The sequence below is a fragment of the Entelurus aequoreus genome, linkage group LG02 (assembly GCF_033978785.1).
Source record: "Entelurus aequoreus isolate RoL-2023_Sb linkage group LG02, RoL_Eaeq_v1.1, whole genome shotgun sequence".
NCBI classification, from domain to species: Eukaryota; Metazoa; Chordata; class Actinopteri; order Syngnathiformes; family Syngnathidae; genus Entelurus; species Entelurus aequoreus.
In genome coordinates, this window is record NC_084732.1 from 38,642,530 (window position 1) to 38,667,121 (window position 24,592).

The following is a 24,592-nucleotide window of genomic DNA, read 5'->3' on the forward strand; positions in this document are numbered from 1 at the left end:
TTTTTGTTAACACACATAATGTACACTTTAAGTTAATAAACTGAACTATTTTACTATCATTACATGAAAATAGTGTCAAAAGCAACGTGTAATTGCCAACTTTGTTCAGCAGATGTCAGTGTCGCACATGTAGATGTCCCAGCGATAGACTTGACACACATAAAACATTGCACAGCACTTTGAAAACAATATTACAAACAATTAAAAACTATATATATCAGGGGCTGACAAAAGAAACCCTGATAGGTCATTACAAGCACCAACATTTAGTTATTGGACTGATTATAAAAGGTAATGTCTGATGAAAATTGTGTAAAATATATAATACAATAACAATAATATTGCAACAAATATCTCATAAATGGATAAGCATTGCTACCTCAATACATCAAAAGGTATTCTCACCTTGAGGAAGCATTGACTGGTGGCTTCATCATTGGCTGCGGTCCATTCATTAGTACCACGCTTAGCATATTCCACATAATAACCATTGATGGGTCCAGAACCAGTGTAGACTGGCTTTTGCCACTCAAGTACCAACGAGTCATCTCTAACCTCGCAAGTAGACAGATCATATGCAGGGCCTGTAGTAAAATGTTCATTATTTTCACAATAGACATGTTTGGAATAGTATAGTTCAGCAACAAACCTGGCTCAGGCATAGTCCATGCTTCACAAGTGATGTCGGCTGAGGATTTGGACGCTGGTCCCAGGCCAACAAGGTTGGCTGCATAAACCTGGAACTGATAAACTTCTCCTTGTGTCAGGCCCTCCACCTGTAAATGAGAGCAGTACCATTGTCAATATGGTGCAAAATGTAATTACAGCAGTGACGTGCAGTCACTGGAGGCAGGTGAGGCGGGGCCTCACGTGCCATCATGGAAAGAAAAAAAATGTAAAAAGAAAAAAAAATAATTAAATTGTTATATGTATCCAGTGATTATACTATAAAGTTATTTTCCATTTAACTTCACCAGTTTTAGATTATTTTTATTCAAAATCGCTGAATTTTCACATTTGCCGTTCAAATACTGAGAAGAGACGGTGCGGTGATCAGCAGCCAGTTGAGGAACGTCACTGCGTTGTGCCTCAACATGGATTGCGGACTCAGCTAACTGCTGGCCTGCTGTGCAGTGAGACCGTATTGCTATATGAACTATATTATACATTTCCATAGTTTAGTTAGCTGAGGTATATAATGTACAGTGTATTTTGTCAACAACTGTATGTGTGTAAGTATTTATTTTGCTGAGCAATCATAAAACTGCTGCGAAGACGCACTGGCTGAGGCTCGCAGTAATCCCGCCTCCTGGTGGTAGAGAATGCACCCCCGCCGTAGAATGCACCCCCTGACAGGAGTGTTATATCAACTAAAGCCCACACTTAAACTTTCCACGTGCAAGATTGAATCTATTTAAAAAAGTTATTTAATAAGAAGCCAAAAAGTGCAAAAACAATAATGTTTGTGTTGGATTGCTGGGCCACAACATTAGATACACCTGCAGACTGCAGCACGGATTTCATATTTCATTCATTCAAAACTCCTCCAACACGAACATTATTGTTTTTGCACTTTTTGGCTTCTTATTAAATAACTTTTTTAAATAGATTCAATCTTGCACGTGGAAAGTTTAAGTGTGGGCTTTAGTTGATATACCACTCCCGTCAGGGGTGCATTCTACGGAGGGGGTGCATTAATCCAGCACAACAGCGGCGCATGGACTTCTTTTATAAGTAAAGGTAAGACCATAATAACGTTTTTTTTATTAAATGTGCTTTTTTGTGTGCTACAGTTTGTATGTGTAAAGTTAAAGTTAAGTTAAAGTACCAATGATTGTCACACACACTAGGTGTAATGAAATTTGTCCTCTGCATTTGACCCATCCCCTTGATCACCCCCTGGGAGGTGAGGGGAGCAGTGGGCAGCAGCGGCGCCGCGCCCAGGAATCCTTTTTGGTGATTTAACCCCCAATTCCAACCCTTGATGCTGAGTGCCAAGCAGGGAAGAATGCTGGTATGAGCTTTTAAACATAACCCGTTAACTGCTGCCAATCAAATGGTGAATAAGATACTCTTTAGGGTTCATATGTTTGTAAATCTGACCGTGATGAAGTCAGTGCCTTACCAGCCATGAACCTCACCGCACGTCACTGAATTACAGTCATCCCTCATTTATCTCGGATAATTAGTACCGGACATGACGACAATAAATGAAATTCCGTGAAGTAGGATTACTATTAATACATTGACTATTTTAATAGTAAGAGCATTAACAACAAAAACATTACTAGAGCCCTCTAAACATGAAATAGTTTTCACTTGTTTTATCCAAAATAGTAATAGCCTTGAGTAGGGATGTTTACCAAGTACGGGTATTTTTGGTACAGGTTCCTAATTTGGTGAAGATTCCAGACTAATGATGCTGCTATCGGTATTTTTTGTTCCATCTGACTGACGTAATTATGACACGCAGCCACATTTAGTTCAGCTGCCGCTACTCCACTGTAAAATTAGCTTTGAATGATGACAAATACAGAAGCAACACCAAACAAAAGTTGGTAATGCAACAATATTTCCTCCCCAAAAGTTCCTCAAAGTCGCGCACTCTGTGTCAGTTTGAGTCATGACCGTGTTTTATCAATCTTCCTCTGGCGATCCACTAACGCATTCCGTCAGTGTAGTCTTTACCAGAAGATGTCATTACAACTGAACTTCACCTTGCACTGCAAACATTGTTGACTTGCTTAAGACTTAAAAAAAACAAGGGGGTGGCAAAAACAGGTGTTAATAGAAGATTTCCCTGCTACCTCGTGTTAATCCATCCATCCTATAAATGCTAATTAAAATGCATTTTTCCCTCACATCTTTATTTCCACAAATTGTATAGAGTATGATAAGAGCACCGATAAATACCAATATCGATAAGGAATATCGATATAAACCTAACAATATACATAGCCTTGAGTGTGTTCTACTGTATATTATAGAACTCACTAGCAGTGTACAGGAAACTGGTGTTACACGATAACATTACTACAGTAACGCCGTCAATTAGTAACAAGTAATCTAATTAAATGATTTGATGTACATTACAACGCCGTGATCAATACCTTGGCTGTAACATGGCACGCTACTTTTGATGTAGTCAAGACAGCTTTAGAATCCCAGCAAGTTCACTTCAGGAAGTAGCTCTTTACTAGTGCAAGCGGCAGCCACCGCATGCATACACACACACGCCACTATGACTTCGGGGTAATAATGAACATTCAACAAATTGACAATCATCAACAGTAATTACCCTGTAATACCCTGTTTGTGGAAGAGGATAGACACAGCCATTTAAGCATGTTAAAGCGCTTTAATAACTATCAGTAAAAACATTCCACAGGCGTTGCCGTCAACAATCTCCTTACAGTACCCAGACTACCAAAGCTGAGTTAAAACAGCCAATGAGTGCATCCTCGCTGATGTCACGCTTCACTTGGCAACATGCACCACCTTTTAAAGGCACAAACTCCCGCACTCTACTCTCATGAAACATCTCTTAACTGCATAAACCAGATATATGAAAGTAAAAAAAAGTAACGCATTAATAACTTTCCCCAGTAATTAATTATATCTATTAAATAATATTTTCATTAGTAATTCAATAACTTTTTTGAGAAAGTAACAAGTAACTTTAATAATTACTTTCTAAAAAGTAATTTTTCGAACACTGCTCACCAGGAGCCCAGAGGATCTTCAAAGCGTCTTGCTATGGCCGTCCCCCGGCCACTTAAACGGCGACGACGTGGAAATACCAGTAGTCACATCCTGGGTAATTCCTCTAAATTAGAACTGGGCTTCCGTGTGCTGAAACCACGGGCGTTTGTTGTTCTGCAAAAACTTGGTCAACAGTTGCAGCTGCGATCGTTAGCTTTGTTGTTACTTGTTAGTATTCCGTCTTGTTAGCACATAGCTCACATCAAAGCTTTTTCATTGACGTCAAAGATGAAGTACATATTGAATCAAAAGAAACTTCATCTACACTTTGCCCGGACAGCTATTGTTAGCTGACAGCTAGCAGTCACAGCTAGCCTGAAGTGTGACTTATCCTGTGGCAAAATGTTTTAAAGCTTTTGTCATTCGATGCAATGCGGTGATATTATTTTACAGTGTATTGTACAAACGTATATTCTTGCTGGAACAAAAATACAAGACAAAGTGTGTCCGTTACCATCTAAATACAGATTGGGTACTGTTTTGTCTTAATACAGGAAGATTCTGTATTTGAAGGAACGATTGGCAACCCTTTTGATATCGCTCGCGTCAAAGTCTCACCAATGTGGGGATATGTTATTGATGAGACAGGATTTAAAGATAAAGTCCATCAAAAAGTTGTTCCGCCAAAAGTTGGTTAATGCGAGACTGTCGCAATGAAGATAGTGACTGGATTAGCCACCTGTTGTTGTTAGCATGTTTCACACTTTACCCGGAAAACGGAAGTCCCGCTAAGACAATAAGACAATTCCTGCAGTTTAATACATTTATTACATAAATTAAACTTAATGTATCACTTAATTTAGGCCAAAACATTTAGTATATGCTTAATTATTATTATTTTTTTATGTAGGTAGTGACTTTGAAGCTGCTTATATTTGTAGCGTGATGTAGCATGGGACGACTGTATCCTATAAGATGGGAATGACATTCTCAAGCAAGGGCTAACCATGTTCTACCACATTTACCTTGTAAAGTCTTTCTGCGACTGGTGGGATATTGATCTCCCTCCACAAGCTTGTTCCGCTGTGTCTCTTATCAATATAATATTCCTTAATCGGTGTACCGCCAGAGAGAAGGGGCTTCTTCCAGCTCAGGACCATTGAATGTCCGTCACAGCTGACCACAGCAATCGCATAAGGAGCAGACGGTGCGGCTAAACAGAAGATGAGATCATTTTAAAGTAACAACCCTATTAAATACAATTATTAACTATAATGACAAAAGGAAAAAAATACTGACTAAGGGCAGCCTTTACTGTTAGAGGTGCAGACTCTTGGGACTCCTCACTGAGGCCAATCTCATTGATAGCCTGGACACGGAACACGTAGGTTTCCCCTGTTGTCAGACCACTTACCACAAACCTGCAGAGAGAGACATTAAGTATGCTATGAATATGCATACTGTGTCCTCAGTGTTGGAAACCTACTTTGTGCTCTTGTGTGGTTTATGGTTGGCTGAGGTCCAGTCTTTAGACCCCTTCACACACTGGTCGATGTAGTAGCCAATCAGATTGTTGGGTTCTTTTGGAGGAGCCCATTGGATGAGGACAGAGGTGTCCGTTTCTCGGGTTGAAATCACCTGGCCGGGAGCTGAAGGCACACCTGAAGCCAAAGAATGAACAAAAAAATGGAATTTCAACAATTACAATGACTAAAAACCAGACAGTTTAAGAAGACTTTTGAGTGACTATATGTGGAGGGGAAATAAGACAGACCTTTAAGTTCTTGCGTTTCAATGGGTTGACTTGGTTCTGATGGCTCGCTGGTCCCATACATATTTGCAGACAAGACTCTGAACTTATACTGTTTACCCTCTGCCAGGTCAAAGACAGCATAGCGGGGGGATCGAATTGGGACCTGAGTGTTAACACGTTGCCAGGCCTCACTGTCTGCCATGCTCTGTTACACAAAGACACACTTTATGATAATACAAACTTCTCAGCTGTAGTAAGCACTCTTGAGAACTATATCTTACACGTGATGGCCATGGCAATTTAAGTCAAAAGCCATTCTATGTGTCACAATGACCATTTGTAATATTTAAACAAATTATTGTCAATAAAAGGATACTATACATCTTGAGTAATAACCTCTTATTATATAGATATATGTAATTCTGTGAACCCTAAAGATTTAGAGTCATATTGTTTTTTGTTAATTTGTTATAATTCTAACAAGATTTCCATTATGTTCATCCCTCATCCAGGTTTCTCAGAGAAGAGACATGCTCCTACCAACAGAGTTTTTAGTTAACATACACAAGGTATATTTTCGTAAGTTAAGTTGGGTGCAGTCAATACATCAAAACACCCAAAATGACCGTCATTTATAACTTTTGAGAGGAGCAATTGCATCAATTATTTATTGCACAAGTGAACAAGCTTGTGGTGTGTGTTGACAATGCGGATTATTTTAAGTCTTCTATACACGAAAGGGGGACTGCCTCACCTTTTCTATGTAATACCACATGGGGGCCTTGTTGGAATATAAAGGGGCTTTCCAGCTCAGAACAATGTACGTCCTGTCAGTTTCTGACGCATAAATTCCGGACGGAGAACACGGAGGTTTTCCGTCAGCTGCACACAAACAGATATAGAATATACTGTAATTACACAAAAATACACTTAAAATAGTTACGCTTCGAATCTGCACACCGATATTGTACAAGAAAGCAATAAAGGCAATAAAACACACCTTCAACCTCATCGTGGTAAGACACTACATCCAACCTTCCTCCGAATTTTCTGGCTGCGGAGAAGACATGACAGATTGAAATAAATTATAATTTCTTCATATGGAAAAAAAGCTGTTATTATTTGTATCTTACTATTACTTGTCATTAAAAGCAATAATGATTAACATCACACGTGCAACCCACTATGCAGCCTTTCAAACTCGGTCGGGTCCAATGCAGCGATGGGCTCAGACATGCGGGATGGTTTGCTGACTCCGCGGGAGTTGACGGCTCTGACCCTGAAGTAGTAGGAGTGTCCCTCAAACAGGCCGGACACAGGGTATTTACAGATCTTAATGGGTTGATCGTTGCACTGAGTCCAGTTTTCTGTTCCAACCTCACATCTGCAAAGGGAAGTAAAAAAAAAGGCATTAATAATATTAATATAAGGGAATGACATACTGTAGATGAGATACTGTAGTGAGGTACAATATTTATATTAAGTACATTGAAAAGAGAAAGGAAAATGGTTGCGTTTTTACTATAAATAATCAAAGACAATTAGGTCTAATGTATCAATATATTTGCTTTATGGTACTTATTTGTAACTCTTACTTGTCCACAAAGTATCCCAATATTGGACCCTCTGTGGTGGTATTGGGGGGCTTCCATGACACAATGACGTAGTCCCTGTTGGCATCGTGGATCTTCATGTCCATTGGTGCACCAGGTGCACCAACGACTGGGGGAGGACCGTCTATACAGGACGTAACAAGGTAACACTGCTTTGGTTGTTGTACGTAGGTAAACCATATCTAATCAATAAAGTGCACTGAAAAATGTATTGTAAGTCAGCACTCTCAAGTTCTTCAACAACATACTTCTCCATGCATGTCTTTATGGAAACGAAGGGCCTGATCGACTAAGATCCCAAAGAAGTGCTAAAAAGCATGTACAAACTTTAAAATTGCTTGTACTATTAGTGGCCGTGGTTTGCTGGTGATCTACTAAGATTGCATGCACAACTGATAACAAGTACAAAAGTGGTGCAGACCCCCCTATTTAAATGAGAATGTTGCGTGTCATCATGGAAACACTCATTTTCCCCCATACTTGTTGCTTCAAATGTGCCAACTGTGCTGTTTCGTTATGTTGTTCAACATGAAGCACACAAATATAATCTGGGTCACCTTTTCTGGACTATATTGAAATGCAGAATCTATTTTAGCACGCCTTTCCATCCTTGCACTTTCCATCATTGTAACTGAGCTACTGTGTTGAACAATTTCCCTTGTGGATCATTAAAGTTTGTCTAAGTCTAAGTCTAGAGATGCAGTCTGGTAGGTGCCGCAGTGTTGTGATGATTATGCATCTGGATCACTCCAGACGTACCAGCTCAAAAGAAAATGCATATGGCAAAAAGTTGTTTATACTAAAAGGAAAACCTAACACAATTAAAAATTAATTCCAATGGACACAAAATGAAATCAATTAAATTGTAATTTTAATCGGCCTCTTAAGTCACCCAGCAGCTATGAAATTATACAATGCCATTGCTGAATAAACGATATGTCTAATATTTTTATTAATGACAGTTGTTGACATGCACACAGACAAAGGATTTTCTCTCCATAGTCCGGCGTCGGTTACCCTCTTAAAGGCCTACTGAAACCCACTACTACCGACCACGCAGTCTGATAGTTTATATATCAATGATGAAATCTTAACATTGCAACACATGCCAATACGGCCGGGTTAGATTACTAAAGTGCAATTTTAAATTTCACGCGAAATATCCTGCTGAAAACGTCTCGGTTTGATGACGCCTGCGCGTGACGTCACGGATTGTAGAGGACATTTTGGGACTGCATTGTGGCCAACTATTAAGTCGTCTGTTTCCATCGCAAAATTCCACAGTATTCTGGACATCTGTGTTGTTGAATCTTTTGCAATTTGTTCAATGAAAAATGGAGACAGCAAAGAAGGAAGCTGTAAGTGGGAAGCGGTGTATTTCGGCCGGCTGCAGCAACACAAACATGTAGCCGGTGTTTCATTGTTTACATTCCAGAAAGATGACAGTCAAGCTTTACCATTGCCCTGTGGAGAACTGGGACAACAGAGACTCTTACCAGGAGGACTTTGAGTTGGATACGCAGACGCGGTACCGTGAGTACGCAGCTGCGGCTTCCAAACATTTGATCGCTTGCTTGTACGTGCGTGCCACTATGTGCATGTCACATACGTAACTTTGGGGACTTTGGGGAAATATATGTGCTGTATGAACTTTGGGGAGGTAAACGGTACTTTGGGCTGTGGGATTGAGTGTGTTGTGCGGGTGTTTGAGTTGTATTGGCGGGTTATATGGACGGGAGGGGGGAGGTGTTTGTTATGCGGGATTAATTTGTGGCATATCAAATATAAGCCTGGTTGTGTTGTGGCTAATAGAGTATATATATGTCTTGTGTTTATTTACTGTTTTAGTCATTCCCAGCTGAATATTAGGTCCCACCCGCCGCTCACAGCATCTTCCCTATCTGAATCGCTTCCACTGCCCTCTAGTCCTTCACTCTCACTTTCCTCATCCACGAATCTTTCATCCTTGCTCAAATTAATGGGGAAATTGTCGCTTTCTTGGTCCGAATCGCTCTCGCTGCTGGTGGCCATGATTGTAAACAATGTGCAGATGTGAGGAGCTCCACAACCTGTGACGTCACGCGCATATCGTCTGCTACTTCCGGTACAGGCAAGGCTTTTTTATCAGCGACCAAAAGTTGCGAACTTTATCGTCGATGTTCTCTACTAAATCCTTTCAGCAAAAATATGGCAATATCGCGAAATGATCAAGTATGACACAGAATGGACCTGCTATCCCCGTTTAAATAAGAAAATCGCATTTCAGTAGGCCTTTAACTTTCTTGTAGCCTCTTTTTGCAATTGATCAAGTGACCTCTCAATGAAATTGACAAGATCTCGGGGGAACATGCCTGTCCCGACGGAACAGTTGTTGCTGGACACATGATGGACTCTTGGAATAAGCAGAGTGACGCGTGCCTGGCGACCCTTGCAGTCGAGGACGTTGAAGATATGTACCTATTCGGAATCATTATATCAGGACATCACATGAACCCCACCCCCACATCCCACGCCTTTGACGGAAAACGGAGCAGCGCCCCAAGTGGCAGGCAGCTTTTGGCCGGATGCCCACCCCCTCTGCCCTCGTTGCAAGTTTCAAGTTTAGTTTGGGGCTTTCTTTTTTCTTCCCCTCGTCCCCTCAAGTTTACTATTTTACTACCTGCCGCCCATGATCAGTGTTTTCTTTTTGTTCACTCTGTAACTGTATATCTGTTCTTGGCAATATTTGTACTGAAAATGTAATTTTGTTGTACTTTTCAAGTGCAATGGCAATAAAGTTCCATCGATCCATCCGTCCATCTCTGCAGCGCGATCCACTCCTTTCACACAGCCATGTGTACGCAACTCTGCCAGTTTGCACGTAACTTTAAAGTTTGGAATGTTGCCGATAGTTTACAATCCTTATGAGAAATAAGAAGACAAAAGTTTTTGGGGTTTTTTTTGCATTCTGTATTTGTAATAATTGGCTTGTTCTAGGTGGCTAAGAACGCAGCTAATGGGAGCAATCCATTCTGCCTCTAAATCAATTTAAAAATGCATCAATACAACAATACTTAATTTATGTTCCGTAACCTGTATGATAACCAAGCTGTAGCAACATTGTTATTGTAAAAGCGAACACTGAGTAACTCTATTTCTAGCATACTAACCCATCTCCTAGCAAAGGCACGCTACAGTATTAGCCATAAGCTAGCTACGGCAAGAGGTAAGTTAACTACTGTGTCAGCAGCTGAATGGCTTTTGAGTTTGTAATGCACAATACAATGTGATAGGACACCAATCTGTACTGACTGAAAAACATGAACAATCATATCACAGTATCTGTAAAGTATTAGCCCACATTTAATGGTTTCTTTGTACACAGCTAGCTCAACAGTGTATGTGCTGTAGTTGTAAGAACAAGCATGAAGTGCTGCATGATCAATAAAGTGACTCACTCGATGGGCAGTAGTTTGTTTCTGGTCCAGCTGGCCGGGTAGGTTTTGTTTTGGTTTATAAAGTTTAAGCACGCCACTTCTGTCGTCATAGCTCGGCTCCTAACGCCACATTTACCGTCAAGTCACGCCAACCTCATAATATCGGCTTCCGTCTGCTCTAAAGTTTTACTCCTTAGTGCTAGCTTATATAGCCAGCAGTTCATCCTCTGCATATTCAAAGTAGAAAAGATATGGTTGTGAATTCTCATTTGTCCAAAAATAGCCATCTTTGTTGTCTATTACCAAGTCTGTCAGGATTAGAAAACCCACAAGTGTTTGTTTTTGTTAGTAGGATCCAACATTTGTTGCCAGAAGTCAGAAGTTAGTTGCTATAGGAATATAAATAAATGTGCTGTGGATATAAATACCAGTAATACATCAAATTAACAAAATATGGTAAATGTTGAACATATAAAATATTGTTCTGAACGTGTCTGTTTTTACATTATACTGTATATACAGTATATACTCTCAGTGTGCATATAAAACGTTGATGGACAGTTTTGAAGATGTTTTAAACGGCTTTGAAGGTGACAATGGTGAATCCAATTACCAGCATCCTGCAAGCATTTATTATCATTTTCAGAATCCTACAAAAAAAGCCATGTGTGTTCTTGTCTCTCATAATGATTGTGAACGATAGGCAACATTTCTCAAAAAGTGCAGTTCCCCCTTTAACGTGCTAAATAGACAACAAAACAGCAGCCTCAAAACCATTTTAGGTTTTATATATCAGATTGCAAGCTCTGCATTTATATATCTTCATCTCCTCCTCCCAGTGTTGTAGGCATTCTAATTACCAGAATGTATTCTGCATATACAACATAGAGAGCGCAATCCTCTTCGAATGAGCTTTGTGGATCATTTTTGCGTGCGCTATCAAGTTTGCACGTGTTTTAATATGCAGACATTTAGTAGATCAGGTCCTGAATGTCTTGCTAAGATTTGCATTTACGATTAGTCCACCATTCCTCACCTGCAACAGAGACGAATGCACTGTGTTCTGCAGTGCCTCCTTTTGTGACCATGCGTAGTGTGTACAAGCCCTCGTCATCTTTGTAGAGGATAGGAAGACTCAAGGTGCTGACTCCTCTACCTGTTTCAATCTTCACCCATTTAGAATCAAACAAACGAGTGTCTGGACAGGGAGAAAGAACGATGCAATCACACTGTATTGCTCTACAAAGACAATATTTAATTCTTATACTAAAAAAGTAATGAAACACCATCAATTGTAGCCTATTACCATCTCTGTACCACTGTGCCTCAGGTTGCAGGTTGGCCAGGTTGGGTTCCAGGTTCATTGTTGCAGTCAGAGTGGCGGACTCTCCCTCAGAGGCAAACACAGGGCCAAACTTCTCCTCAAAGGTAATGTTGATTTTAGTGTAATGGATTTGAGGAAGCATGGATGCTGTAAAAGACAGGTAAATAAAAAAATGGTTATCAAAAAGACTATTTAGCTTGTGACCACTGACTAGTATTTGAAATTCGGTTGTACCATTGTAAGGTACCCATCCATATGGACAAAACTCCTCATGTTTGTATCCTATAAGAATGAAAACAAATACAAATAAATAACATAATTGACTTATTTCAGCCAAGTCTCGTAAAATAAGTAATGTGAACTTACTCTTCACAATAACGGAGGCCTGACTGGAGGCTTGTCCATGCATATTACCAGCCACAACTGTGTACTGAGCTGTATCATCAGTAGTACATCTGCAAAAAGAAAACAAGTAAAACCAACACTCAAATTGCAAAAGAGAACATCACATTCCACTGTCAGTATATTTTTGCCAACACACCCATATAAATCAGATAATCAAAATGGGGATACCAAAGTGGTACATAAGGTACAGTATCTGCTTCTTTTTCCGCTATCTTGTATCAAACACCAGCATCAGAATTCTAACAAGCGTCGTAAACGCTTGACTAAACACGTGGGGCAGAGTCCTTAGGTATAGTTATTGTTGCCATTCTCCTGTAGATTATGGTTGAAACGTTCAAAATCATGTAATTCCTACATGTTTTAAGAGTCTAATTTTATATGGGTTATAGTATAAACATAGTTGGTTGATAAGATGATTGGATGCAAGGAGAGAGAGAGAGAGAGAGAGAGAGAGAGAGAGAGAGAGAGAGAGAGAGAGAGAGAGAGAGAGAGAGAGAGAGAGAGAGAGAGAGAGAGAGAGAGAGAGAGAGAGAGAGAGAGAGATATATGGCTGAAGGAATCTGGAATCTTGGGGTATCACATAACACTGAGGTCAGCATTTGAACAGCTGTACTTCCCAAGAGACGAGGGCGGAGATACACGTCACTTACTTTGCAGTCCTGATGTAATCATCAAAAAGTCAATCAATAAAAGATTTAGATTCAATCCAAAAACTCTGATGTTAATTTAGGTATGAGCAGAAGTAGTGAGCCACCTACACAGTAAAGCTACTGCAGTCTTACTGGCATCCCATTAACCCAAACAAAGGTGTTTGATGGGGTTCAGGTCAGGGCTCTCAAGTTTTTTTTTACACCAAACGAATCCAAGTATGCCTTTGTGGACCTCGCTTTGTGCACTGCATACAGAATAGGGTCAGCATTGAAATGGATGGGTTTTATAAATTGGGGATGAATTGACGCCAATAATTTTCAGTAATCCTAACAATTTCATTACACTTTATGTGTTTAGTGCACCTTTGAATCTCCAGGGAGTGGACACCACCGTTTGCTTGAACCAGATACTTCCCAGAAGACATGTCCAGGATCACATCGTCTTTATACCTGAATTACAGTAAGAAGTAGAGTACAATGGCACGCTAAAACTGAGGCAAGATGTTGTCATAGCATTATGATGTAACTGTTTTTAGTTACTCACCATTTCACAATAGGCAGAGGGTAGCCTTCCACAGTGCAAAAGAGATTGATTGGAGTGTTTTCAAACACGGTGTGAGACCTGAGTCTGACCAGGAAAATTGGTCCCCTGATCGTTGGCTCCTCTCGCACGTATTTGCGCGGCATCTTCATATTTAACTAGATGGAAAATCAAACATACCCATACAACATAAGTAAGGTTAACACACTTCTTAGTTGGTGGAATTTTTAAGATGCAATATTTCAAACATGTTTATTTATTTCTTCAAATCAGTTAAAAGTTTGAATTGCTTCTTACCACTTCCTGGATGTGGGCTCGTGTTTTATATTCATATCTGTCCAACACCTCCTCAGAACTAAACAGTAGATAGAACGTAAGTCAGTTCAAAAACAGATTTATCATTTGCCTCGCAATACCTGATGACTTCCCATTGCTGCACGATATTTCTTTAATTTCGAAGGTATTTTATTTCAGGGACTAAAATCAATATAAGTTAAAATATTTTTGAATAAAAAGATTCTTAAGTCAACTGATGCTCATAAAGATATATTTTTTAAATACAATTATTTTGAATCAATGCTGTTTTGCTTGTTCTGAAGGAAGCACTAAGGGCATTCAAAATCGGTTTTAAAGTTCCGAACAATTTAATGTGGAATCAGAATTTTAAAATTACATTTCCTGGATTAATAATTTCATTTGTATCTGCATCAAATATAATAATTCTCAAATAAAAAGCTTTGAAATATGTTTGTATTATCCTGCTATTGCAAAGGGCAAACTAATTGAGCCTTTGTAAAATATGTAACACTATTTAGTTGTTATTTTACTTTTACAAAATGTTGCATTAGAGTAGTTTCTTACAATCTTTTGCTCAGTGGTTCTTAACCTTGCTGGACAGACCTGGGCAAATTAAGGCCCGGGGCCACATGCGGCCCGTTAAGTTTTTCAATCTGGCCCGCCGGACATTCCCAAATAAGATCTTTAAGATGGAAAGTGTATGATGTGCAGTGATGTTTTCTAATGACCGTAAGTCTTGAACTATACAAAGTATTTCAATGGTTGGAATCTGCGCTTATGGATGATATACAAGTTGGTAATCTAATTAGTTACTATGGTCATCTAATTGGTTACTATGGTCATCTAATTAGTTACTATGGTAATCTACGTCACAGCAGCTCAGACGAGGCACCAAGCAGTGTGGGCGGGAAGCGTTTCCACGGACGCGGAAGGAGATTTTCACAACAAAGTTCTAAAGCTTAGTGATATATCAGATATATCAGATTGTAGGTGGGTTTATTTTGTACCCTTCGCGTTCATATTTCACTGTTTGTTGCATTTTTGTTGCGTTTCACTTGATTGTAATATATGTCGATCGAAAGGGGGTGTGACATTCACATTTTGTCAATATTCAGTGTTTTATCGTTCATAGAAAAAATAAAATTCCATTACGTTTTTAAAGGCCGTCTGTCATAACGTTTTTAGCATTCAATCAGACATTCTTGTGAGGTTTTGTATAAGTGTGGCTAAAAAATAGATATACCGGCCCCCAGACACATTTTTTTCTCTAAATGTGGCCCCCGAGTCAAACTAATTGCCCAGGCCTGTTGTTGGAGGTACCGAACCCCACCAGTTTCATATGCGCATTCACCGAACCCTTCTTTAGTGAAAAATAAAATGTTTTTTCAATTCAAGAAAAAGTTATATTTTTTTACTGGTGCACAAAATGAAACGTGCATGAACATCACCTTGTTCAAAGAACAAAACCAACACAGTGCATGAACTCACAACAAATTACACACCTTACACACATTAAAATGAATTGATTAACGTGGACCCCGACTTAAACAAGTTGAAAAACTTATTCGGGTGTTACCATTTAGTGGTCAATTGTACGGAATATGTACTGTACTGTATAAACTGTACTGTTTCATATAATGTATTCTCTTCCTTTGCAATCTGATAGTAAAAGTTTCAATCGATCAAACAACCTGCAAATCAGATGGAAAATTAGAGGGAACATTGTTTGAGGGTATCCATAATACGCCGACAGGGAGAAGTTTTTATTTACACGATAAGTCGGATGTGTCTTTACCCCTGAGGCCGACTCACCGAACCCCTAGGGTTCGATCGAACCCAGGTTAAGAACCACTGCTTTAGCTAAACCTTTTTAGGCCAAAGGTTGTGGCCATTAACCGAGAAGTTTGTAAACCTTCCTCAATCAACCTAGACCCAGAGTTGGCGAGAAAGACACTTAAAACGCTTAAAACCCTTTATTTTTTTACTGTCTAATTGGAAAGATATGAACGTCCCACATCAGTCGACTTCCCCCTGAAAGCGGACATTTTACAGTAAGTGATTGTTGTATTATGTTCGTAATTAGTTTTTCTTGTTTAGCACTTAGCTATGGTGTTATATGATGCTTGTGTTTCACTAAAGCTGGATCCTTTTAACACACAACTTTTAAAACTTGGAGCTCATCCTCCCTATATTCAGGCTAAAAAATATAGGGATCTGATCATCATTTGTCCCAAAGTCGTCTTTGTTGGCTCACATGAAGTCTGTCATGATTAGAAGTAGTGTTTGTGGTTGAGAAGAAAAGTAAAAGTTGTGATGCGTCTGTGAAATTAATACGCCGCTGTATGCCTAAAATGACCAAAATATTACTTGGTATCATGAATGTGCGCTTTGGGTATCATTCCAGGTATAATAAAGCGCTATATAAATACAGACCATTTACATTGATATAAAAGTTGATGGAGGCTTTTAGATGTTTTTTAGAACAACTCCATTGGCTCAATTTATTTATGAGTTAGAATGAATAAAAAAAAGAAAAACATACAGTAGGGAAGGGACACATATGGCCCCAATGCTGGGTGGATATTGTGTGAAAGGATAAGAGAGGAGTAATCATTTGGCAATGCAGTCTGCTGAAAACGATGAAAAGCTGCACTCCACATAGTAACCGATGCTGTGGTCAAAGTTGTAATTGCCACAAAACACATTTTAAAATATTCAACACTCTACTGTCATCTGGTGGATAGAGTGGATAGTGCAACCCCAATTTGTCGCCTTTCATGTGTCAGGTAAACCGTGACTAATGGGGCCATACGAATCCCCTTCTCACTATGTGTGCTTGTCTCACATATGGATTGTGAATGTTAGGCACAAAAGTGCAGTTCCCCTTTAAAATGAAGTGACCCCATCTTTCAACTCTTGCTAACACCTCAAAATAGGAGAAAAAGGAATGTGAACATGGCCAATACTAAGAATGTAGGACCCTTTCAAAGACCCTTCTCCGGATGAACATGACCTTGTGCAATAATATAATCAACAGTGGCTTAACTCCAACCCCCTCTACAAGGTGGGAAAAGTTGAAAATACTTACTGTAAGTTGTGATTGCACTTTGCTTTAAATTGTACATCATGCTCGAGCATTATGTGCACAAAGAGAATGCATCAATTAGTCTGACTAATTTAGAACCAAAAAAAACAGCGAAATGGGAGAAATAGTTCAATACAATTCATAATAAACGACTATATGTTGTCACATGACTGACTGAGGTGGGCTAAACATAACTTTTTTGTTTACTTGCTGACTTTTTCTTTGCTGAATGTTGTCACTATGTCTTAAATAACAATGACAGGGAGCTAAACTCCAGAGTGTTTCCAACAAAGACAAAAACGGGAAACTGTGTTTGTCTTATGAGGTGTCTCGACTGTTGTTATGCCCTTCAGCAGAAGTCATTCCGCTGCCGATGCCACTACTTAAATATAGAAGAGAGCGCCACAGTCTTGGGAATTGGGATGATCCTGAAAGCTGGCTGGCTGTGATGGCAATCAAAGATGTTGCCATGGGGAATTAGCAATAGTGATGACACATAGGAAGCCAGCGATGTTGCACATCAACATAGGAGTCTGAGTTAATGTAAACAAAAAAAAATACAGTGAATGACAGGCTGGGAAAATGGCTAAGCATCGCCAGTAGTGTGCATGGATAGCTTCTAATTGACAAAACAAAAGCACCTTGTGTCATCGTATATAAACTCTGTTGTGGTTTTTGTTTGCCAACAAGTAAGCAGATGTTTCTGAAAACTTTTTGTGGTGGTGGGAAACCAATTACATTTTAGTGCACATGCAGCTCTCCATGGTGACAACAATAAACAGAATCCACAAATCTAATAATTAAATCTGTTGATTTTAATTGTTCTTATTTTCTTGTTCAGGGTATACGAGTTAACCTTGTGCATAAAATATTGGAAGCATAGTCTTCCCCAACATGTCTTGGTCAACCAAGGAAAATACATTTTATTTCTCCAACTAATCATATACTTTGCAGGGTTATTCGACTAGCAGCCAAGGGGCCAAATCCGGCACAAGAATGACTCCAGACCAGGCTTTGTTCAAAACTTGGGAGACGCACATGTTTGCAGCAAACTCTTAAAAAGTGCTCTTGTTATAGAGGAATTTGGACTATTGTAAACACATTGGTAGATCCTTGCATTGACATTTTAATATTGCTACCAAACATAAAACACTGGAGTCCAAACTTGTGATTTACATAACTGAGGCGTTTCTCGAGGCACCTCTTTAAGTGCTCTCCTTTTTGGCAGTTTTTTTTTTTCACACAATGTGATTTATGTAACTAAGGTATTGCTGTAGGTTTTTTACTTCAGATGCAGTCAATAGTAATTTCTTCAACTTCTTTAGTTATACTAGTAGTGTTCCTCGTGGTTCCAATTTAGGTACTCTCTCTTTCATCATTTGAGCAATACAACTGGTGGCCCCTGAGTTCGGTTCAAAAAACTTGTGAGAAACTCAGATTTTGGCAGTAGATTCTTAAAAACACTACAGTGCTGTCATAGAGATGATCTTTGACTAGTTTTTTGCAGAAGGTCCTTTAAAGCAGCAGAGTGCTCCTGTAACTCTGACAAATTAAATAGACCTACATAAAACGTCTAAAAGTTATACAAAATATACAAAATAAAAATAATAGTGAAGGGAAAAGTCTAGCACCCCTTGGTTCTTAGCTTTCTAGAATGTGGCCCCCAAAACAATTGAGTTGAATATCCCTGATCCAGTGCAAGCTAATTTTCTCATGTGGAATTTTTGACTTGGTTCAGAAGTTCAGATAGTATGAGACTCTGCAAAATTTTAATTCTAAAACCCTAAAGAACAATTTTTTAGAGTAATCAATACATTTGCACGAGGTATTCAAGTTTGCCTCGAACACCGCATATTTGGAGCATATTTATGAAGTAACATGACATTTATACAAAGCGAACAAGATAACTGAAATTTGGAGGTATAATCATACACAGACTGGAGTTAAAGGTCAGCAAATGTGTTCTTCATTGTAGGGTTTAATAACATTTTTAGGGTTTAATAACATTTTTATGGGCTGTGTTTTTTGGGTCATACTGTAGTATTTATTTTGCTAACATTGTAATATGATTTTTTCCCCATCAATGTTCCTTAATGTGCCAGTAAATAGTGAAGGTATAGATGTGTGTCAGTGAATATGTAAAATGTGGTACTTTCTGCCTTGAAAGTGGTCTTTGACATTTTGGTGTTGTCTAAAGTATGCGTCAATAAGAGTTGTTATTCATATTGTTTGAAACTAGAAGGTACAGTAGAAAGATAATTCAATACATATACAGTGTGTCATTTTCCTGTTAACCAGTAAGGACAGATCATAACTTTCACATGAACTTGAAGGAAATTAATTAGACATAAGAACACTAGCTCTATGTGAGGCATATAACAATGTTAGTACTGTCATGCTGTGTATTTGCAAGAACTTTAAAAAGAAACAAAAAAATTGACAAAAAATATTGTTTTTTTAAGAGGTAAGTGAAGACCACAGCATGTCACCAACAAGAGATAAAAAACAGCAGTTGCAGGCAGAGAATTAATGTGGCAGAAAACGTCACCCACATTTATTCTGTGAAACTACATGACTGTAGATGGGCAGCCGTGAGCTCAGTCAGCTCAGAACCACACTTGATCTCGCTTTCTTCTTAATGCAAGCTGTCAAAATAGACACAACACTTCTCTACAAAAGGCAGGGAGTTTTTTTTAACTGGGTTACGCTCTGGTGTTTTGACTGCTGTCTTAACAGAAGGCAGTATCCTAATGTGGCCTTGTGTCGCTTGTCACGAGCAATAACATCCCATTTAAGACTTTATTTAATCTCAGCTGGGAAAATACTTAGAAACACAGTTAGAATGAGTTAATCTGTTTTTTAGATTGGGCTAAAATTGTCAGGAAATGTGAACTGCAAGGACTTGCAGTGCAGTATGGCTGCATTTTCAGGTTTACAGTAACAACAGTTTTACAGGTTAAGAGTTTACAACCAAGCTGACTATTGTTAAATCACTGCTATTAGTAATAACACCAGCATCAACATTAGAATCATCAACACACTATATTAGTATCAGCTCTTATCCAGTACCTGCTGTACTCTTTGACCACATATTGGCTCTGTTTATGGTGGTACTTATGGTTGTAATTTCCTCGTTTGATCCACCCCGACATGGTGACACTGCAGATACTGACCTGTTGGACCAGCAACACACACATACATGATTACAACAGACAACGGACCATTACCTGCAATAAGCCATACCACATCTAAACATTACAATGGGGAATTGTGGAAGAGAAGAGACTACCGTGTAGGTGTACCTAAAAAAGTGGCCATTGTTGAGTTACGACTGTCAACAACATGGAATTTGCCTCACACATATAGACACATGGAGACATGACGTTCCCGTTGACACCCTTTGCTACGACAAGGTGACACTAGATACACGTGTTCACACAAATAAACAAAGACAGGGGTGCAGTTTTCTATTTATATATTTTTGTGTGTTTCTGTTTTTCAAAACTAAATTCAGTACTAGAAGTTGCAGTGCTATGACACTCACTTAAAGGGGAACTGCATTATTATTTTTTTTGCCCACCATCCACAATCCTTTCATGAGATAAGAACACTTCTTTACCTTTTCTGTGCATACTCAATAGTGAAAAACTATATACAACACAGGTATTGGAAATATGATCTATTCCACCTATAAAGCCCTCTAAAACCATCCAGAAACCTCCAAAACAGTTTGATATATATGCTGTTAGTATGCATGTAATGTAGTAACAGGGACATTCATGATAACATGTAACATTTACTGTATTTTGGTCATTTTAAACATTACCAAAACTTCTTTCCTGGGCGTATTAATTTCACAAAGCACTTTCACAAACACTGTTGGTATGCACTAAAAGTTTCAAATAAGAACAACAGTGACTTAATGTCTGTTCTCACTGGAATGCCGACTGGTGGGATGGTTGTATCTTTCAGCTCTTGTGCTCGCCTCAAGGTGGTAAATTCCGACTAATACTCACTCCTCAGATAAATGAAATTAATCCTAGCGATGTTGCTGTGGTCTTGATATACGTTCCATTTGCTGAGAGCCATTATTGTGTGGATTAACCAACTTCCCAGCTTGGCGCCACAAACTTCTACTATACAATTGAGATGCACGATTTATAATTTTGCATTAACTTTTACAAAGGCAATGCAAAAGCAGCTCAAGAAACGTATTCTTCTTTATTTTAAGGCAGGTTGCAGCCAATGTTCTTTGCAGCTCAGGCTAGCTAGCAGCTGGATACTCGCTAGTGGTCGGAGGAGCAGTGTAAGCAAGGCGATGTTTCACGACGCCAGAAAAGTAGTTCCTTGCTGTTAGCTCCTACAATAACAATGTCACTATAGCTTGGTTAATATGCAGGTCGCGACATGTAAATGAAGCATTTTTTTTGGAGAGCTTCATGCAGAGTACAATCATCCCATTACCTGCATTGTTAGCTGCCTCGTACTAGCAGGTTTTTTTTTTTACTATTTAGGATGCACACATAAGGGGAATACATGTTTTCTTGTCTCACATAGGGATTGCAGATGTTGGGCAGAAAATAAAAAAGTGCAGTTCCCCTTTAACAATTATGGACTTTGGGTGTCAATATGTTCTCTTAATCAAAAGATAGTTGAAAAACGTGGGCTATTTTAAAATACATAATCAACACTAGTGAACATCTAAGAAACATTACAAACAAAAATCCACACAGTGTCTGTAAACAACCCTGTCTTTGAAACAGGTGGTCCTATTCCCACACCTCCAATAGTTCAATTTTGCTCAGAAAATTAAAAAAAATAAAACTGAACGCTTCACCTGCTCATCACAAATAAAATATAGAAAACAAACACATAAACTACAGGTACTTTCATAAAAATAAACTGAACGGTAGATTATGTTCTCGCCCTGTCAGTAATTCCACTGAGTAAGGCCAACACTGTAAGAGTACAAACGTCAGAAGACACCTGAGCCGTTCACGCTGTAACAGTAGACCTCAGTAAACCAGCTATAACTGCACAAACCCTGTATAAAACATTACGTATGCAATTAACACAGTGACATGAAGTTTAAATGGCATTTCATTATCTTTAACTTTGCTATTGAATGTTGCCTCCCAGACACACATCCACAAATCATACATTGCTCTTATTTTATTATCCAGTGTGTACATGTGTACATTTATTTCAACACACATTGATCTAATCCAAATATGCGGAAAACTTGCAAGAAAAAGGATTATTATCAAAGTTTTGACAAAGATTTCGCTCACCCCTTGAGATTTCCTTTGCAGCGACTTCGGTTGTCAGCCCAAATCCACAGGGGTAGTCAGCCTAAACCAAGTAGCAGGCCAACAAAACCACCAATGTCTCCAACGGACCCCCACCTGCCGCTCCCTGAGGCCTTAAAAGGAGACAGAGGTGCCTATATATAACTAAGATACTTCAAGACTCAAGGCTGCTATAACCAGTCAAATACTGTATATGATCAACACAGTTTGACCAATACCAAAGGTTTCCAATCTTGGTAGAAAGGCTACAAAAACGATTGTACAGTACATATTTAAAAACAAAGTTTTGCATTACTATTAAATAATAATAACATTTCCATCTGTTTCTTTTTACATTGTGCCTTTTTGCTGTATTTTTCCTATTGTAGCTGTTTTTTGTTTATTATATTACGACAATGCGCCGCTAATCCATATAAATGAGCTACGTGATGCAAATGCCTCTCAGGCCGCTATTTGGACACCCCTGCCCATGGGAGCCATTAGATCACGTCCTAATTCATGGCTACTTAAACACACGATGATACGGATGAATGAAAGCTGGCATTGTGACGGGAAGCGTGGGGGACTTTTAACTTTCAAGCTATGTTTTGCATCACATCACAAAAACAAAAATTCATTTAAATTTAAATTATGTGTGTGTGTATATATATATATATATATATATATGTATATATATATATATATATATATATATATATGTATATATATATATATATATATATATATATATATATATATATATATATATATATATATATATATATATATATACATATATATATATATATATATACATATATATATATATATATATATATATATATATATATACTTTCGGTCTCCCCTAGAGGGGGGGGGGGGGGGGTTACCCACATATGCGGTCCTCTCCAAGGTTTCTCATAGTCATTCACATTGACGTCCCACTGGGGTGAGTTTTCCTTGTTTTCTTCTGAAAACAAGAATTATTCAACTTGCAAATCTTAAATTAAGCATCCTCTGGATGTTGCAAACTACATCCATCTTCTACCGTGTGTCCCTTTCGGGGTTGCCGGGGGTGCTGGAGCCTATCCCAGCCGCATTCGGGCGGAAGGCAGGGTACACCCTGGACAAGTCACCACCTCATCGCAGGACCAACACAGATAGACAGACAACATTCACACTCACATTCACACATTATGGCCAATTTAGTGTTGCCAATCAACCTATCCCCAGGTGCATGTCTTTGGAGGTGGGAGGAAGCCGGAGTACCCGGAGGGAACCCACACAATCACGGGGAGAACATGCAAACTCCACACAGAAAGAGCCCGAGCCCGGGGATCGAACCCAGGACCTTCGTATGCACATGCACCAACCCCTTAATCACTGTACTGCCTATGTTGCAAAATCTTTAAACAAAATGTTTTAAGTGGGGAAAAGCCACTTATTATTTGAATAATATTTTTTTCAATTTTTACATTTTTAAACTACAATTGACAAAATGTAATTATACATGCTAAAATTATTATGATTATGAGCAAAAATAAGTAAATAGCTCTTAAAACTTGGGAAATTTCTATAAATAAAATGTTAAATCTTGGCAAGTGGCAACTAATTTGCAGTGTATAATGTACACACAAAAAATATATGTATTTCTTTATTTTTCTGAAGCTGCTGACATGCAGTACACCCGACTCAAACTTTGAGAACCACTGATGTAGTTCTTTCTCACAAACAAACGCAAACATTGGACGGCGATGCTCGGTTGGTAGAGCGGCCGTGCCAGCAGCTTCTGCCATCCTAGTCACGTCTGTTGTGTCCTTGAGCAAGACACTTCACCCTTGCTCCAGATGGGTTGTGGTTAGGGCCTTGCATAGCAGCTACTACTCGACAGCACACTCTCCTTTAAAGCCCACATAAACAGCATTACCCGGTCTACTTACTTTCATCTTCGGAACATTAATCGTCTTCGCCCATCCCTTACCCCTCATACTGCTGCCATACTAGTCCATAGTCTGGTCACCTCTCGCTTGGACTACTGCAACTCTCTCCTGTTTGGTCTCCCTCACAAGTCACTTCACAAACGTCAGCTTCTCCAGAACTCTGCAGCCCGGATAATCACCAGAACCCCTTCAATCTAGCACATCACCCCTGTTCTGCAGCAACTCCACTGGCTACCCATCAAACATCGCATCCACTTTAAAATAATTCTCTTCACTTTCAAAGCCATCCATAAACTCTCTCCATCATATCTCTCTGACCTGATCCATGTTGCCACGCCCTCACGTTCCCTAAGATCCTCTTCATCCATCCATCTCACTGTCCCTTTATTTAAACTGTCCACCATGGGTGCCCGAGCTTTCAGCCGCTCTGCCCCACATTTTTGGAACTCTTTACCACCAGACCTTCGTAATTTAGATTCAATATCCCTCTTCAAATCAAGACTCAAAACACACCTATTTCTGACTGCCTATTCATTGTAATCATCTTTTCTTCTAAATCGTTGTTGTTGTTGTTTTTT

General features: G+C 39.0%; 1 protein-coding gene across 1 annotated transcript in view; it reads right to left on the reverse strand.

The window, feature by feature from the left end:
• myom2b (myomesin 2b) overlaps nt 1-22,165 on the reverse strand; it is a 60,192-nt gene extending 38,027 nt beyond the window's left edge. Inside the window, exons 1-19 of the mRNA XM_062026305.1 lie at nt 22,078-22,165; nt 19,856-19,959; nt 13,702-13,759; nt 13,408-13,562; nt 13,227-13,313; nt 12,175-12,263; nt 12,043-12,090; nt 11,791-11,955; nt 11,521-11,682; nt 7,051-7,192; nt 6,640-6,839; nt 6,456-6,509; nt 6,210-6,337; nt 5,477-5,660; nt 5,189-5,363; nt 5,002-5,123; nt 4,728-4,915; nt 650-776; nt 406-584 (exon numbers count right to left, since the gene is read on the reverse strand). Coding sequence (XP_061882289.1) covers nt 406-584; nt 650-776; nt 4,728-4,915; nt 5,002-5,123; nt 5,189-5,363; nt 5,477-5,660; nt 6,210-6,337; nt 6,456-6,509; nt 6,640-6,839; nt 7,051-7,192; nt 11,521-11,682; nt 11,791-11,955; nt 12,043-12,090; nt 12,175-12,263; nt 13,227-13,313; nt 13,408-13,562; nt 13,702-13,759; nt 19,856-19,938 — 2,346 coding nt within the window. The 5' untranslated portion in view covers nt 19,939-19,959; nt 22,078-22,165. The remainder of the gene's footprint in view (nt 1-405; nt 585-649; nt 777-4,727; nt 4,916-5,001; nt 5,124-5,188; nt 5,364-5,476; nt 5,661-6,209; nt 6,338-6,455; nt 6,510-6,639; nt 6,840-7,050; nt 7,193-11,520; nt 11,683-11,790; nt 11,956-12,042; nt 12,091-12,174; nt 12,264-13,226; nt 13,314-13,407; nt 13,563-13,701; nt 13,760-19,855; nt 19,960-22,077) is intronic.
• Between the last annotated feature and the right edge of the window lie 2,427 nt (nt 22,166-24,592).